Source organism: Aptenodytes patagonicus, chromosome 6 (assembly GCF_965638725.1).
Source record: "Aptenodytes patagonicus chromosome 6, bAptPat1.pri.cur, whole genome shotgun sequence".
Taxonomy (NCBI): Eukaryota; Metazoa; Chordata; class Aves; order Sphenisciformes; family Spheniscidae; genus Aptenodytes; species Aptenodytes patagonicus.
In genome coordinates this window covers 35,401,365-35,419,933 of record NC_134954.1, presented here as the reverse complement: position 1 = coordinate 35,419,933, position 18,569 = coordinate 35,401,365, and the positions used below count along the sequence as shown (strand labels likewise).

The 18,569-nt window shown below is 46.9% G+C and overlaps 1 protein-coding gene across 2 annotated transcripts in view; it reads left to right on the top strand.

Moving 5' to 3' along the window:
* Positions 1-18,569, top strand: part of VWC2L (von Willebrand factor C domain containing 2 like) — a 56,655-nt gene that overhangs the window by 23,133 nt on the left and 14,953 nt on the right. Inside the window, exon 4 of one of the 2 annotated variants that reach the window (XM_076342107.1) lies at positions 4,888-7,688. The exons of the other annotated variant lie outside the window; for it this stretch is intronic. Coding sequence (XP_076198222.1) covers positions 4,888-4,913 — 26 coding nt within the window. The 3' untranslated portion in view covers positions 4,914-7,688. Of the gene's footprint in view, positions 1-4,887; positions 7,689-18,569 lie in introns of those variants that run through there. 2 annotated transcript variants of the gene reach the window in all.

Sequence of the window (18,569 nt, the reverse complement as noted above, 5' to 3'; positions counted from 1 at the left end):
ATCCCTGGTGACCGGGAGTGGGCAGCATCTTTCTTCCAAAAACAGGCAGGGTGTCCAGATAACCAGGAGGAAAGGGAAAGAAGCAGCTCGTACTGATGGGAGTGAGGACAAGAGGACAGAAGGAAAATCAGCCACCTGCTGAAGGGGCTGCAGGGCACAGTGTAGTGACTGGGACCCTCAACTAGAAGCCAGGAGGCTTCCTCCATGGTTTTGCCAAATTTCTCCACTCCTCTCTTCACTCATCTGTTCCAGATACAAAGTTCTCTGAAACCTGTTTTAGGCAGGGAAGTATTTCTTACCGTCCTTTTAAGTGCGGCTTACATGCCTTGGGGATCCTGGTCTCTGGGGCCAGGGAGACCGGGGCTTGCAGCACAGCTCTGAGCCAGTGGTGAATGAAGGGGAGAGGCGGTGCCGTGATGTGGCTGTTCCTTGGGATCGAGGACCATATCTGCATGGGGGGTACCGTGGAAAGGAGCCCAAGCCCTCCTTGCATTCCAGCCTGGCTGTAGGGCTTAGATGTGAGACCCCCCAGCTGGCAGGGCTTTCTGCTCCTCCTGCTGCAGCTGGAGCTGACTGGCTAATAGTTGGCCAATGCTTGTAGTTTCGGTTTTATCCTTCGCAAATGAAATTAAATAATTCATGAAGTGATAGAAATAAGTAGGCGCCAAGGTAGTCTCCGTTGTCACAGGGAATCTGATGAACAAATTTTGTTACTGCTCTTGGACGTGGCTCCAAGTGTGGCGCACACCCTTCGCCTCCCTCTTACATTTTGGGAACTTCATGTGAAAAAGTAACAGACATTGCTGTGTCTCTTCCCCCTCTGAATCCCTCTGACACATCCTAATGAATGAGGATTGCAACGTTTTAAGCTGTCTGTTCACCTTGAGACCAAGATTTTATCTTTCAGCTCTCCACTGCAGCCAGTCAATTAAAGCTCAGTTTCACAAATGCATGAAGATAACACAAGGTGACAGACGCACTTAAATGGCTGAAATCCCCCTTTTTTTTAAATTTATTCGTTTTGTTCCTTCCATCCAGTAGCTTTTGCGTTCTACCAAAGTGGTGAAGACAGTTACAGTGCCATGTTTCAGTGTGATATAAAGATTTTAGCTTAGTCTCAGTCCTTGTGGTCATCATTTTACTGGCAAACAGAAGAGCTCAAGGGATACAGCGGTTGAGGGAAAAAAGTTAATCCCCAGAACAACATGTTGTGCAAATCCCCATTTCAAAAGCCACTCCTTAAAATTTTGGTAAGGAAAATCCTCATTTTAGGTTAAAACACAGCCCTGCATCATTTGCTGCACTCTGCTAGCAGCGTGGCTTGCCTGCTTGTTTAGCTGTTGCTGCCATTAACGGGAGAGTAATTTCCTCTCTATACATTCAGATAGATTTTCATGCCTTTCTTAATTATGTCTTGCCAAGGGCAAAAGTGCTGTGAAGCAGTGAGGTTAATGCAAAAATCTGTTGATTCTAACATACCTGACATGAAGATTCATAAAAAGCCAATATCAATTTTCCTCCCTCTACAATCATTTAAGAGCAGTCTGAACAAGTGGCTTTGGAGATTTACTCCTTATTGTCAAAAGAAATAGAACTGTTATCTTGTGCTTTGCTAAATGCGGTGTAGCTCATGCAAAGCTGGCTCTGCTCAGCAGGGGATACGACATTACACGCAGAGCAGGCAGAGTTCACTGGGAGGCTAAAATTTGGGAGTGAGAGAGGGAGAGGATGTTTTCTCCTTCATGTCCCATCGTCCAATTTGTCAGAGTGGATTTTAAGCGCGATGGCTCCAGGTGTTGCGCAGCATTTCTGTCATGGAGATGAAAGGTCACTGGATTTCATGTTTCCTGGTAGTGACAGACCGCAGAATTATGGCTCCGAGTTGTTATTTCTAGTCATTGTGACTTCTCCAGACAAAAGTGTGTCAGCTATTGTTAACTCTCTGCTCTGCAAGATCTAAAGCTTGCCTATCACTGTTAAAATCAAGCTCGTGGCTGCCACCATCTGTGCTATCCCTCCTGCCCCCAGGTTCTCCTGCAGTTCAGTGAGAACATCCATCCACTCTGCTTACACCAAAGTCTTTCCAAGCAAAAATCCCCCATGAGGTCTGCATCCTCCTGTGTCCAGGGCTGTAGACATGCCTGTGTGGTGTTACTCATACCTCCCCTGGGTCTTCCCACCTGACCCTGAACTCTTCATTTCAAAACCTCTGCTTGTCCCTCCCCATAAGTCCATCCACTGCTGCGGGTTGAGCCTCATTATTCGTGGGACGTGTGGTTTTTAAAGCCCTTCCTTATGCATCGCTGTGAGGTTGCTCTTTATGTTTCCTTCAACCCTTTGGACATGGTCTGGCAAGGATGCAGGGTGCAGGGATGAGGGGGATCCCCACTGTATCATCACTCGCATCTCTTAATCTGGTTTAATCTGTGATCCAGATTAAATGGGTTCCTCTTCTTTGCCAGCTCAGAACAGCTCTCACCTACTGCTGTGCACAAAGGGAGAAATTCATTGCGTTTCGCCTTGCCCAGTGCTGTTTGTTCAGAGCCAAAACCACCCACTCCCAACGTGCCCTTTCTGGGGGTGTGAGTAGATGTGTTTAAGCAGAGAGTCCCCAGGTGGCCTTGGAGGTCCTTTCTCCAATGCCGTGCTGAGTTAGCAACACACTGATCTTTGCCCACTGCTCTAAGGGGGCTCAGCTTCAGGCCACTTGTGCATCCGTCCCATTTGCTGCTCTATGGAAGAAAAAACAGGTGCAATTTCAAATTAGCAGCCTTGCAGCTTCTCGGGGAAAGGCTGGAGGTGAGTGGAGGCAAGGGCAGGGCAGCGCAGGGTTCCCGGTGACCAGTGTTCTCCTGATTTTACAAAGTGCTCCCTCAGAATTGTATCCAAAAATAATCTCAACATTAGCAAAAGTTCTTCATCATGGGGGATTTTATGGCACAGTTGTGTCGGGGAAATTAATTTAGAAATTCCAATAAATGCCACAGTAGAATTGTTAACTTCTTCTCCTCTCTAAAGTGTGAAATTCTTTTCAGAGCATTTCAAAGGCGCCTTCACCCATTTACACATACATTAACGCAATTGCTAAAATAGGGTTTGCCTTGGCACTTTCATTTTCTTGAGGGATGAACAGAATAAGCATTATAGATTTCTGGTTTGGGGTCTGGTTTTGCTTTTAATTTAATTTTTGTTGCCACCAATCTTCAACAAAAGAATTTGTTACCCAACAAGACAGATAAAAGCTAACATGTCCACAATGAAATACTTCCTGGCAAGTGTGCTTACTCATGTTAGCGTGGGCTTCTGGAGACATTCATGATGAAATACTGGGCAGCAGGAAGACGTTTTGTAGATAATCTGTCACTGAGTCTTTAATTAAAGTTTTAAATTATCACAGTTGATACAGATTTCAAAGTAAAGAGTCTAATCCTGCCCTCCACACACAAGTAAAAGATCCCTTTGACCTTCAACAGATTTTACCTTGGTAAAATAGCATGTATTCAGGCAAAGCTCTTATGGGTATTTATTGTAATATGCTATAAATATTAATAATTCCATGCAAATGTCTTCATCTTTGAGGGCATGAGCACAAAAGCAAGTAAATAGTAATTTATTTCCATGCATATAAAGCCACATTTTACCTAAGCTTCACTCTTAATTTACTGAGAATATAAACTTGCTGCTCATTATTTCTCCATTCAAGTTAATTTGAAATAAGCATTCTGCACCCCAGCCTGTTCCTTCTGTAACACAGTGTGTTTTGCCCAGAAAACCCCCAAGGATTTTCCCAGCCCGTCGAAGCCAACGGCAGCCTTTCCTTTAACAAACAAATATGCGTTACATGTCCCTAAGTGAATTTTGCACGCCACTGTGTAGAACAACACCCAGGGGCTGACCTTCGAGGCTGCCTTTTCCTAGCAAGTGGTATGTAGAAATGCCTTTTTTCTAAGGAGGAGATTTTTGGAAGTCCCCAGAGGCCAAAGGGGTGTCCCTTCGGAAAAGCTCTGCTGTGGACAACGGGGGGAGTTACTGCCAGGACATGGTCAGGCAGCCCCCAGGCCAGGCTGTTCCCATTCTGCCCAGCCACACACCGAGTGAAAGTTGGTTCAGGAACTTCATTTACTTTCATAAATCAAGCAAGGCTAATACTGATTACCACTCAGGTGGGTAGACCTCCCAGGAAAATCTAGATGCCACAGAAAGAGATCTTGGCGAAGCAGTCAATGACCAGGGGTCTTCCTTCTGAATCAGCGAGACAACCAAATCAATGCCCAGGTTGGGGGGAGAGGGGGGCAATGCGATGTGTTTATTTTGCAAAACCCTTCGGGATTTTGGGGAACAAAAGGCTCCATATAAATGTAAATTATTTATTGTATTTTAGGTGCAGGTGCAAGTTGTTAACCAATATTGACAAAAAGAACTTTCCCACGTGGTCTCTATTGTTCCAAATTATTGGCTATCTATCTTGAAAAGTGCCAAGATTTTAATATCGAATAATCCAGTGCCTGGATATTAAGTTACCTGTGCTTTATTGCATAAATATAGCTTGTTATTTAACTGCAAGATTTGGATCACTGAATCTCCAGGTCATTGTTTTGGAAAGCATCTGCTTCTAACATGATCAGTGACAAAAAAAATCAATGATGAAGTGTGGAAAAAAATTACTAAAAGTTTGAGGAAAAAAAGGAAGGTTTTAGGGAGAGGATGTTTTGTCTGCCATTTGATTATATACAACTGTTGCAGGAAAAAGATGACACAGAAAATGTGGCAAGAGGACAAGAGAAGACTTCATATTCATTTACTTTATGGAAAACAGTGGTTTGGTGCCATGGGGAAATTCCTTTAGAAAAAACAACTAAATAAAATTCCTCTTCTAATTTATTTCAGGAATTCCTGAAATGGCCAGATTTTAAGATTGCAGTTAAAACCCCTTCAGTCAAAGTCTATGCAATATGCTGATTGATTGTGCAGATGCAAGTTGAATGTGACCAGCCAAGAAGATGTATCCCCCACGCCGGACTTTGCTGGACTTCATGATCCTCTTCATAGGTCCCGGAGATGGAAGCCGGTAGCGTAGCATAGCCGCATCACCCTTCGTTCTTGGTGGATGAAGTATTCATGGCAGCCAACCAGCTTTTTGGGTACTCAGTTGACCCCACCACCACCACCCCATTCAGATGGCAGGCTGAGGGGTCACAGGAAGGACCTGCTCTTCTTTGGGCAGCGCTTGCCCAGCACTTTGGGGCTGGTGGTTGTTTCACAGCCGACTCCTTAGCACTGCTGTGCTGATGCAGAGATACCACCCCAAATCAGGAGTCGTCTTCCATTTTTGCAGAACCTGTAGAAGCCGCCTTAACATTGCAATGGCAGAGCCCAGCGCACCAAGGCTTCGTGGCCAGCTATGAAAATCAATGGTTTCTGAAAGCTGAATGCAAAAGAAAATTCCTGAGACTACAAAGGATGCGTTTTTGATTGTTTGTCGGCTAATGTTCTTTGTGTTTACCAGCAGGAATGTAAACTATGGTGCTCTGTTAGCTCAATTAAAGGAGTGATTTGATTACCAACAGAGGGAAAAAAAGATTGATTTAAAAGCTGGTAGAAGATCAAGACTGAAAACAAGGTGGTATATTTGGACCAGGCAGTCACCGACCTGACAAAATACTTCAGTACTTGCTTTACTGATCCTTGAAAAAAGAAGTCATTTCACTGAAATTGATTTTCAGTGGAGCTCGTTCACCTCCATCACTTTGGGCCAAGTGGTTAAAGGCACGTAGATGCTGAACTTGCTGGTGAGAGTTCTGTCAAGAGCTAGCCTCTCCATTGCTTTTGGAAATCTCAAGCAGTTGGATTATCCAGATGCTTAAATGCCCTGCTGACTCAAGACTGTGACCTGCTCCCTGTGGACACAGCTGTTGGAAGAGTCATCTAATAATGGTGAAAAGCTTTGGAAAGGTATATAGAGGTTAAACCTTCCAAAATTAGCCATCCTGGTGCTGGATAGCATCAAGGAGGGCTGAGTTGAATCTGCCACCTCCTGAAGTTTAGAAGAAGGAGAGACTAAAAGAGGCGAGGGAGAGGAAAAGCCTTTAGAAAACAAAAAAGACATGAACTGAACAGCTCTTAATGTGATTAACTCTATCACACAACTCAGTGCTCACACAAAGCAGTAGCTGCTGCACTGTGTAGCATCAGAGTGACAGGGATGCTGCTGGGAAAAGCTCAATTCAAAGAGTGCTGCGGTAGGGCGCCAGCAGGACAGCAGCCCCTTTCGACCCGACATGTTCATTTGCACACTTACAGGTCCGCTAATGCTTCCCGAGCATTTGTGGTCTCTTCCTCTGCCCAGGAAGCAAGAAAAGGATAGTTCACATATTAAACAAGGCAGGAGAAAACTCTGCCAGACAGCCGAAGGCCAGGCAGGAGCTGAAAGCCACTATCCTGAATTTGTACCCCAGGTCCTAACCATGTTGGCATGCTTCCACCCCAGCAGAGTTCAAAATTAATGACTAGAAGCACCCTAAAGAGAAGGGTCGGGGAGGACTGTGAGAAGTCATTTGTTGGATGGGACTTGCTCCAAAGCTTTCATTAAGCGGACACAGCTCACAGAGATGTGGGAAACATGTTACATGGTCTGCATTGCTCTTTAAACTCAGAAATATTTATGAAGAAGCATCTGCTCACCGGTGATTGTTTCCCCTTGGGAAAATGTTGCTAAAATTTGTGTTCACAAGCCTATGGCAGTGGTAGTTCAAGATCCACTATCATCATGATAGTATATTGTAGAGGAAGGGTTGGGTTTGGAGTTTTCTGGAGGGAAAAGTTCCTAGATTCAGGTTGGGAAACCAGGTTCCTTTTGCAGAACACAAGCAGCCTGGGCAGCACAGAAATTAAAGCAGGCATGATGTTGCTGTTCCCGACCTGATCAGATTCTTGGTGTAACTGAAAAGACCAAAAGTAACATTATTATCCAATTACATTGCTGTAAACCATTTTGCTGCAAGAGAAGCCTAAAGCCAAATCCTGAGTCCATGTCACGTGGTGTAACGCTGGCAGCATTGTTTTACTCTGATTTACTCCAGCTGAGGATCTGACCTGCAAGAGCTAATATATCTGGGTGACTCACAGGCAAATTGCAGGAGGCTGGGGTGTTTTGCATGGCCAGGCTTTCTAAAAGGATTAGAGATGGGTTTGGTTTTTGCTGCTCTAGAAGGTTGGGATTATTAAGCATATCTGTGTGAGAAGAGTGGCAGACACTGTCTTCATGTATTTCTAATTTAATGAATGTTTAATGCTTCTTTTATTGGAGCCTACATATATGTAGAATAGAGGACTTTAACAAGGGGTTGACTTATGTCAAATAATTGATGTTTGAGCTGCTCCTTTTACATGAAATGCAGACTTTACAGAGCAAAGAAACTGTAATGAAAATATGAATTAAAGATTAGAGCTAAGCAAGTCTGAGAAAACTTAGAATTAAAAAAGGCACTTAGAAGTTTTCTCTTCCCGCTTCCTTTCCTTCCCTCCGCCTTTTCTACATCTCCATCCTCTCTGCTTCTTTGGTAGGATCCTGCATTTCAGCTGCAGCCTTCTGTCTCTTCTACACCTACGCACCTCTGCAAAGGAAATCAGTGCAGTAACCTCATTCTGGGTATTACTGTATGTTTGCACATCATCCTAGCCTGTTACGCTTGCCAACTCACCAATCAGTTCGGCTGGAGAGACTAAAAAGTGCGTTTTTCTTCATCTCTATCCCTGATTTGCTGATGGAGCGCATCTCCTGGGCAGAATGAAAAGAAGTGCAAGTTTTGTGGAATCGTTTGCCAGAGAGACCCACAATTTGTTACAGCACATCTGGGTGAGGGTGAAAGAGCATTATTTATACGTGGCGGCGATACTGCTGTGTGACAGTGGTTGAGCTATGCTGCCTGGAGAAGGTTCCTGTAGGACAGTCTTGAGGCTGGTACAGCACGAAGACTGCCATCAGATATTGCCAGTCTCTGTTGTCCAGAGGTGCTCTTCTGCCCATAAACATCAGCATCCATTTCCTTCTACCCCCTTGGCCCACCCCTCTCCCTCTCGATTAGCTGTCTTCGTGCTCTGACTTTCCACGAGTGCTTTCAGCTCTCAGTGCGGGTCTACGAGCTCAGTGCCAGGGCATCGCTCCTGCAGCATGAGGCTCTTCTCGCCTCAATTCCTGCAGCACAGGCTGCAAAGAGCTTGGCTGGTTGGGGGTAATTTCTTGCTTTCTGTGTTTGTGTTTAGAAAACCTTTCTGCAATGTTGATCTGAATTCATACCTAAGACTGAAGAGCTTAGGCTTGGTCATCAGGAAATAAAAGCCCAGTGGAAAAGAGGAGAGGATGTTGCTTTCTTTGCTTTGGCTGGTTGGGTTGGTGCGGTTCGGTTCCTCGCACCTCTGGCCATTTTGGTACAGTTAAATTAAAGAGTGCCCAGCAAGTGCTGGGCAGAGCACTTGCCTATGGGACCCTGATTGTTAGCACTTTGTAATGGGTGGCACACCTAAGTCACAGCAGTCAGCCAGCACTGTTTTAGCAAGCTTTGTGTGCTCCAGTGCCTAGCCGTGTCTTCACCCCAACCCCGAGGCACATACAGCATCCTTGATGCTAAGGGACTATCACCCTGCTCGGCTGCATGGCTGCCCCCCTGCTAGCTCAAGCAGTCCAAAGAAATGCACACAAAATAATTACATCTTAGGGTGAAGAGGGCACCTCCTGGGGTCTGGAGGAGGTCCAAGGGGAAGTGCTGGGTGGTGTGGATGTGGCCAGTCTTTGCCACATGACATTAGAGCCAGAGGAGAGTCTTATGCCCTGTTTTATTTAGCAGTATGGGTGCGCTCTCTGAGTCCCTCCCCAAGAAAAGCTGCCACTGCACTCTTAACCCTTATCATTTTTGTCTCCAGAAGCACTAAGCCACCAGCAGACTTCATGTGTAGAGACTTGAGGTGTGGAGCTCACACCTGAAATAGGGACTGGGGAGGAGAGGGGGCAGGGAGGAGGGCAGCAATGCACCCCAGGTGATACAGTAGGTCATTAGCAAAGACAGTGATGGCCCCATGGTCCTCCTAACTTCTGTGTCCTGAGGACATACTGCTTTTCTGCTGGACTGAAGGAACCTGTCCTTTGGGATGTAGGTGTGTACTAGGTGGGTCTCATTGCAAAACATGGTCACTCTTAGCAGCCCTGTGTAGGCATGCCTGTATTCCTTATCATTTCTTTTTATATGCAAGTTCTTGAAACTTAAAACCATAAAAATCAGAATTTGCTCATAGTAGAAACTCAAAAAATCAGGCTAAAACCCCTTCAAAACAGCATGGAAAACACCACAGACTGTCAGTCCTATCTAACAAACAGAGTTCCAGTGAAATCTACCCTGTCCGCAGTGCACTCAGGATGTGTGTGATCTAATCGTATATATGATTTAACCTTATTCTTGCGCAAAAGATGTCAACTGCAAGTTAGATTTCATCTCCTAGGAAGGTGGAAAGACAATCAAATCTCCCCTTAGGTATCCCAGAGCTCCTACATCCTCGTCACACATATTCTACACCATGTGCGCAATACTGTATTTCTTGTGCATGGAGGCTCCCCAGGTTTATTCTTTCCAGGTAAACTCTAGAATGTACGTATTCCACTTGTACCCATTTCTGAAACCGTAATTGCCACAAGGAAGTCAGTAAGTAGTTTTAAGAAAAAAACTAGATATGGACCAGTCCCACAGCTGATGTAAACTAGTATAACTCATTTTACATAAAGTAAGCCATATTTTTGTCCCAGTTAAAATGTTTTGTGCCAGGAGTTTGGTGGTGGTAGGGAAGCTCATGTTTGTTAGAATAAATGGAGCAGGAGCTGATGTACCAAAAAGAAAACTACTGATGTCCTGCACAGGGATCTATTGAGAGAAATGGGTCTCTGTGAAGATGAGCACACAAAGTTCTCCCTGACCTTTCAAAGCTCAGACTTTTTTCACTGCAGCTGGTTGAGCACATTTGAAAAAGATGGGAATATGTTGGTCAGAAAATGCTGACTCACTGAAACGCCCCCGGGAAAAAGGCCAATTATAGCAAACTGGCTGTTTGTAAGTTAAAAAAGGTCGGGAAGAAACCTTGAAATGATCAGACGCCCCATTTTAATGCTTTCAAAATGAACTGACTCAAATCCGGGAGGGTGGAGAGGTGACATGGTTTTGGATGTAGATCTTTATTTTATCATTTGGAACATTTCAAATAGGGAGGACAGAAATGAAGGGGCTTTTTGCCCAATGAATTATTTCAGACAACCTGCTCTGATTTTATTAAACCCAAAAAGTGCTTGCGACTTTGACTTTTCCTCCCCTTTTGAGTGGGAGAGGAATAGCAGAGATAGCTCCAACTGTGATGGGAAATGTCCTTCCTGCTCGGCTCTCACCCTCGCCTGGGTAAGTAGTCAGGTCCAGGATGGGATTAAAATACTCCTCTGGGGTTAGATGCCTTTGGGGCCACCACCTTCCACGCCTGGCTGGAGAGGGCTGCTGGCACCCAGCGCTTCTCGGGAAACCTTCCGCAACTTGCAGGATCAGGCCCGCAGGCTTAGCTATTTGCAGAATAGCACCTTGAATTGCACTTTCTCATCTGATTGAAATGTATGGGAAATGTCACGAGGTGCGGGTGGAAGAGCCCTCTTTCAGTATTGCTTCGGTACCCCTGAGTCTCATTAGCTCAGGTCAGTGCATTTGCCTCGTTTCTGTCTTGTGAACCAAAATACCAGCGTGCTTTCGTGCAGTCCCCTCTCAGCTCTCACTGCATACAGAAATGGCTACAAAAAATGGGGAGTAAATAAACCCCCATCAGCTCCTCAGGCTGCATCTGAGCAGAGGCTGGGGAATGCGCTGCAGCCAATGCAGCATTTCAGTGCCGAGCCAGCTCAGTTTGCAAGTCAAAGGCTTTGATTTCATGAGGGCAGAGCCAACGTTGGGTGTTCCTTCCAGAAAAGCCTCGTTCTCTGATCTCTGACTCATCGCAGCCACCACTGACGTCCAAGGGACTCCTTCTGCATGAGGATTATTCATCTGAACCAGGTCCGCAGCAGCATCCGATGCGTCATCCCTTATCTCCCAGCAAGCAGAGGCTGGCAGTCGCGCAGGTGGTGTGGGCACCAGCCCCTTCCTGACAGCACAGCAGTCGCAGACCTGCCCAATGGTTACAGATCAGGGCAGTGGCTGCCAGCTATTAATGAACAAATTTAGCTTGCTTTTGTTTGACATGCCGCCGTTGATGTGCGTGAGGCTCTGGTGCCCTCACCGTGCCACAGGGAAAGCAGTGAGAGAGAAGTTTCAGTGACTTTACAAGCTGTGTCAAACAAAAAAGAAATGTATTACAGGAAATGTCAAACAGTAATTATTAAGGACTTGGAAAACTGTGATTAAAAATGGAAACCTGTCCACAATAGTAATAATTAGATGTATTTGCTATGTTTTGTACAGAAACCACGGTTTTTCTTGGCTACATTTGTGCCCCCCTAGAGAGCAAATACACTGTGGTCCAGTTCCTAAGACTGGTGTAAATTGGCCTGGCTGCCTTGCTCCAAGGGAAACACCCATGCTTTTTCAGGAGCTGAGGATTTGCCCCCCTCTCTCATTTGTTCTAACAGCTCGATAATGAAGTTGTTACAAGCGAGAAATAGCCAGGGCCAGTTCCCACACCTGTATAAGCTGGCCTCATGCCCTCCAAGTCAGGGGATGCTGCTGCCGTCGCCCCTGTGAGGTGGCGCTACCCCTTGGGCTGAACGGTGAAGTTACAGCCAGTCGTCCTCCCCAGGTGCATTTATCTGTGAAGGGAGGCTGGGAGGGTCTGCACACACACCCTACATTGCTGCTCTGCCTCCTTTGGTTTGCTGCCATTTTTTGCCAAAAAGGTCTTGCCAAAATCTGAGTAAGGGACTGAGAAACACAGAGGGGCTGTGCTTGGTTCAGCTGTCCCGGTGCTCGGTGTGAACCTACCAGAGCCCCTTCTTGAACAGTTTCACTTGTACTTGAAGGACTTCCCTGCCAAATGGTCACTTGGGTTTCCCAAGCAGGTCAACCAGTGAAATAAAGGTGATATTACTTTTCTTTACAGATTTAGCCTAACTAACTTATATCTATGGATCTAAAGGCTCGAGGAGCAGTGATGGAAGGGGAATGGCCTCGAAGGAAGGGATTATAAGCCCCCAGCAACAAAACCAAGACTTTTCTTGCTCCTGTGTTGCATGCAGTAGTGGTTTTTTGCAGTTTGCATTGCCCCTTCTCCCTTGCTTGTTTTCTCCGTCTCAGGGAAGTGCTGCCTGCGCTCTCCCTCCTTGGGTTCACGTGTGATCAAGCAAGAAACTCCTCTCCTAACCATGGGTTAAACAAAGTGCCACGGCTATCCTGTAGCCAGAGACAAGATTAGAGGAGACCTGCTGGCTAATTGGGAGCAGCGGCAGTGACCGCGCTTAGCAGGTTCACATGGGATGCTGATAGGCACCGTCAGACTGGCCAGGACAGCCAGTGCCCAGCAAACAGGCTGGGCTCTCCCAGTCCCCTGGATGCGCCGGGGTTTCAAAGTGGTGTCTGAAAGCTTTTCCTTGTTGGAATAGGATTTGCCAGATGTGAAGGTGATGCTTAAGGTGCATCAAGGAAATGGGTGCATTTTGTCCTCCCAACTGAGGACCAGGCTTTCTAGGCACGGCCTGCGCTGGTACACGAAATGTTGGCATAGGGAAGTCTGCAGTAAACCAGGTATGGCATGTGCTGGTTGAATATAGACCCAATGGTTCTCCATCACTTTATGCCTTAATAGGCAGGTCACTGCCATGGGGGTCAGGAAAGGGGCTACATACCATTGGCTTTCTGTTTTCCACTAATCTGTTGGGAAAAAAAAATTAAATAAAATCCCCCCCCATAAGCTCATTATGTCCAAAACTTTCCCAACTGGTAAGGTCAAAGCAGCAGTGAGTCTGGCGGTGCTTGCAGGCATGGCACCTTTTGATGTCCTTTTAGTAATGGCACCTTTTAATAAGGTGTTATTGCTGTCTTTGTGGGGTGTGCTACGCCCCGGTCTTGCAGCATTACCCCCACTGCCGTCACGCTGGGAGGAGGTAACCTCTTGGCGAGGGGCTAGCAGTGAGTGTCTGACCCCTTGCCTATAGGAGGGGAGCCTTTCTGGCAGCATCAGGTAGGTAATCCTGACAAATGGTGCAGGCACCACGTCCCTGGGCAGCATCGATAACACGTCTGATACACTGTAGTGTCTAGTTGTGCATTTTACCCCGTGGTTGCTGAGTTTCTACATTTCTCAGCTGAAATCAGCTGCCTCCATCGAAGATTTTGGCTGTGCACCCCAGGAGAGGACCTCCAGGGCAGAGCAACACCCCACACTTGGACATCGGCAGCCACAAAGTCATGATTGATACTTTGACTCCTTAACACAGACAGGCAGCCCGTGCATTACGGGTGACGTTTTCCTTCTTTTTGTTGCTCCAGATCAAACAGAGCTGGTGTGAAGCCCATTTATTTGTCCCCCTCATGTCATTCTGCTGCTGAGGTTTCACAGGACCCATCCTGATTTTTCTCCCAAAATTTTCCAGCTGAGAAATACCTTCAGTAAAGATGACAGAGTTTATTCACTGGGTTTGGCAATCACTTCATGGCCCAGCAGAGAAGGATGCAAAATAAGAGTCGGGGGGATAAATAGATGCTGTTTGCTCTTGAAAGCATCCGCTGGAGGTTTACCCAGCCCTGGCCTGTGTTCTCTGTAAGTATTTAGTCTCGCTGGCTGATGGCTCGCTTGCGATACGGTGCTTAATGGCCCGCTTGTGCAGCATATGTGCTCAGCACATTGATAACCTGCCATTCATTAGGGACTTGGGTCAGGCTGCCCAGCGGCAAAAGTCAGCTCCCAGCCAGCCAAGCGGGACTGGCCACTAGCAACAAAAAGCCCCTGGCCTCATTTTATCACTCGGCACCATAATCGGTGGCTTTTAATTAAGGCAGAAGGAAATGGGTTGCAGAGGGCGCAGGAGGGGCAGGGATGCTGGGAGCAATTGGCCGTGGTATAAGATGCCGGGGGGAGGAGGAAGGGAGGGCATACACAGTGAGGGTGCCTGGCGTGACAGCACAAATTGGCTTTATTTAGACACTGGTGCCCCTCCTTTCCTGCCACTTTTTTCCAGTGAGTACAAAAAGAGCCAAAAATAAACCTCCTTGGGCCTACTGCAGGATCTCAGCTGTGGTAGGGAGGGGATCTGTCTTGAAAGTGGTGGGGCAATGCTGTCTTCAAAACAAACATTACCCTGGCTTTCTTCTGAGATTAAAACCCTTTCTGAGACATTGATGCTGGTTATTATAGCCCTCTGGATGCTGACTTTCTCACTGTGATTGCTGCGGAGGAATAAAGAGGAGAAAATTAAAAAAAAAAAAGGAAGGAGAAGGAATGGAAAACCAAACTAATAGAGTAACTTCTGGTGCTGGCAAGTTTTCATCTTCCAAGGTCAGCTCTGATTTCATTTGGAGAGTGTTTTGCTCTTTTTAGCAGTTTTGGCTATTGCAGCCGTACGTACAAAGGACCATCTGGAAATCTGTTCCCAACTTTAGCAAGCGTTAACATCGAGTTGCCCTGAGCCCGTGTTTGCTCGCTGGCTGCAGTGGCTCCATGTTGAGCTTGCTTGGGCTTCCGCTCGTATCCCCAACAAGGCAGGGAATGTGTACCACCCCATGCAGAGAAGCCAACCAGGCAGGGTGTGCACAAAGCCCTCAAGCTTCCCCAGGAATTTCTACCCTCCTTTAGTTGTGGGGTTTTGGGCTGGTCTGGATTTTGGGGTGCTTTTTTTTTCCATCTATTTTCCTGTGTGTAGTTGTTGAGCTCAGCTTTTGTTATATGCATTCAAGAGTACAAGAGCGTGTTTCATTTTCCAGATTAGAAAATGCTCAGAGGTATAATCAGGTCCTTCCACAGTATTTAATTATCCATAATTAAAGACATCTACACAAAGCACCGGATTTTCAAAGACTATTCTTGTGTTACATTGCGAATGAATTAAGTAATTAATTGGCATTGAAAAAATACAATAGGAAACATCAATCTTTTAAAGTAAAGCATTTTTTAGGTGTTTTATAAAACCATTAACTTGTATCAGGTCAGTAGCTGTTCTAATGTCTAAATCCCCCTTCTGGCTTCAAAAAAATTTCTAAAGGACAAAATGAGCACAGGAAAAACAAGGCAGGGAATACTTGCTAAAGTGTGTGAAAACACTCAGAAATGGGGAATTTCATTTGGAAGTTGTTGTCCATCACTTTGCCGCTCTGTCCCATGGTTCCTTCCCCCTGCCAATAAGGTCTGAACCAATTTCCATCACATTTGAGAACGCAGTTTGCAGCCTCAAACCTGTCATGTTCCTGCAAGTTTTGTTAAAAATAGTTGTCTGCTGAAGGGGAGAGAGTGACCTGAGTGCTTCCTTCACCAGGAGCAACTGGGCTGCTGCATGGAGTGGCCTGGGCTGTCCCCATCACACAGCTGAGTACTGCACCGTGTACTGCAAATATAAGGGAAGGGAGGCGACAACAGGTTTAATTCCCCCAGTAAACCCATGACTACTAGTGGGATGAATCTGTTGGGTTTTTTGGGTGCTGTCTGTCTAAGGGAGTGGAACAGGGGCGAGGGTCACCGAAGCTGGCCTGCCCTCCCCACCTCTATCTGGGCCAGGAGCACCATCACCCCATGTCTTTGCACCACTACAAAAGCCCCCATAACCAAACACCAAAGCTTGTAGACCTCCAACAGGAGACAAAAATTTAAGGGCTGCACATCAGGTCAGCCCAGTGCTTAGTGCTTCTGCCGTGGGTTTAGTTTTAATAACCTACGGCCCCTCGAGCAGGGCACTGCTTCTGTGCCTCAGTTTCCCCTGTGCACTTCCCTGCCCCATGGGGATGCTGTGATGGTGACAGGCTCTTGGTTGTGATCCATTCAGATACAGTGGTGCCACTGAGACCAGAGAGTGAGTAATAGTTTTATCCAGTAATTAAGCAATAAAAACAGACCGGCAGAATAAGGGGTAACGAAGCATTCTGAAAAATCTGGAGGGGAGGGATGCAGAACCACATATATCCACCATAAATTTTCCCCAGCCTTTCATCATTCCTAGCTGCTACCTTACAGTGCAAAATGACTATCCTGTCCTGGCACATCAGCATAATATCACATGGCATCTGCTCGAGTATAAAAGCCCACATAGATTGTGGTAATGCATTTTGTAGTGGCACCCAGAATTATTAGCAAAGGAAGGGATGATCCTTTTCCATTTGATGGTTTCGTTAAATGCAACTATTCACATGCAAAACCAGCACCACTCATTTTATTTTTATTAGCAACCTGACTCTTTGCACACACCATCAGAAAGCATTGTGCAAATGCCATGGATACCATTAAATTCAGGTAGCATAATGGGCCCTTGGAAGAGCAAAATCTGGGGGCAAAACATGGATTAAAGCTGCTTCTGCAGCTGTTGGAGAAATTAGGGTAGGTCCCAGCAGAAGGTTTTGGAGCCTGTTTATTCCAGAAGCACCAGCCTCTGCGTGTCTCAAACTGTCCATCAGACCAAGGTGTGCCCGTCCTTGCAGTGGTTTGCTCTCCCCATGTGTGCCATTGAGGTCCATCCATCCTGCCCTGCCCTTTCCTCTGCTTCCTGTTTCATCAGGAGCTGCAGATTTTGGGACAGCAGTGCCTTGTCTCTCTAACAGCAAGCTTATCGGTTGCTTGGGGTGGGGTCGGAAGGGAGGTGTTTTCTCACGTTTCTTTTTCCATGTCCCAGGCAGGTAATTAAGTTCCCCAAACAAATTAAGAAATTATGTTTCTGCCGTTGTGGTTATTCCCTTTCTCTGGATAATCACTCATTTGTACAGATTGGCATAGAACTGGGAGCTCTGCCACTGCAGCCTGACCTGAAGGTTCGGGTGGGATTATATTTAGCAAACTTATAAGGGTGAAAGAAAGGCAAACCCAAAGGCTGATGCTGCTTGGCTCTGTTAAGCACCCTCCAGAAGACTGCATCCTTCAACTGGAAAGGGAACCTTTGGTGACTGACTCAGACGTCTAGCTTGTATACATGTACACGTTCATTAAATTCACCACTCACTTGGGTCTTGCCTGCCTGTGGCCAGTCCATCTTTGTGGAGGCTGGGACGATGGGGAATGGTGGTGAAGGCTGTGGAGGCCAGGAGGCTGGGGAACAGTGCTGAAGACAGCAGGAGACGGGCTTGCTGTGTCACACAAAGTGCAAAAATTGGGTTCTCAAAACTGGCAGCAGAAAACCCAATAACTGAAACACGAGCTGGGAGTAGAAAGCAATGGTTTCAGCAGCAGCTCTCTTACATGTATTGGGTTTGCATGGCAAGGTTTTGGTAGCAGGGGGGCTACAGGGGTGGCTTCTGTGAGAAGCTGCTAGAAGCTTCCCCCATGCCCGATAGAGCCAATGCCAGCCGGCTCCAAGATGGACCCGCCACTGGCCAAGGCCGAGCCCATCAGTGATGGTGGTAGCGCCTCTGGGATAACATATTTAAGACAGGAAAAAAAAAAAAAACTTGTGCAACAGCAATTGCAGCCATAGAGAGGAGTGAGGATATGTGAGAGAAACAACTCTGCAGACACCAAGGCCAGTGAAGAAGCAGGGGCAGGAGGTGCTCCAGGCACTGGAGCAGAGATTCCCCTGCAGCCCGTGGTGAAGACCATGGTGAGGCAGTCTGTCCCCCTGCAGCCCATGGAGGTTCATGGTGGAGCAGATATCCACCTGCAACCCGTGGAGGACCCCACGCCAGAGCAGGTGGATGCACCCGAAGGAGGCTGTGACCCCATGGGAAGCTCACGCTGGAGCAGGCTCCTGGCAGGACCTGCAGGACCCATGGAGAGAGACGAGCCCATGCTGGAGCAGGTTTGTTTGCAGGACTTGTGACCCCATGGGGGACCCACGCCGGAGCAGTCTGTTCCTGAAGGACTGCACCCCATGGAAGGGACCCACGCTGGAGCAGTTCATGAAGAACTGCAGCTCATGGGAAGGGCTCATGTTGGAGAAGTTCATGGAGGACTGTCTCCTGTGGGAGGGACCCCACGCTGGAGCAGGGGAAGAGTGTGAGGAGTCCTCCCCCTGAGGAGGAAGGAGCGGCAGAAACAATGTGTGATGAACTGACCGCAATCCCCATTCCCCATCCCCCTGCACTGCTGGGGGGTAGGAGGGAGAGAAAATTGGGAGTGAAGTTGAGCCTGGGAAGAAGGGAGGGTTGGGGGGAAGGTGTTTTAAGATTTAGTTTTTATTTCTCATTATCCTACCCTGATTTGATTGGTAATAAACTAAAATAATTTTCCGCAAGTTGAGCCTGTTTTGCCCATGACAGTAACTGGCAAGTGATCTCTCCCTGTCCTTCTCTTGACCCACGAGCCTTTCGTTATATTTTTTCTCCCCTGTCCAGCTGAGGAGGGGAGTGACAGAGCAGCTTTGGTGGGCACCTGGCGTCCAGCCAGGGTCAACCCATCACAGCTTTGTTTTGAAGTTCCATTTCTAACACGAT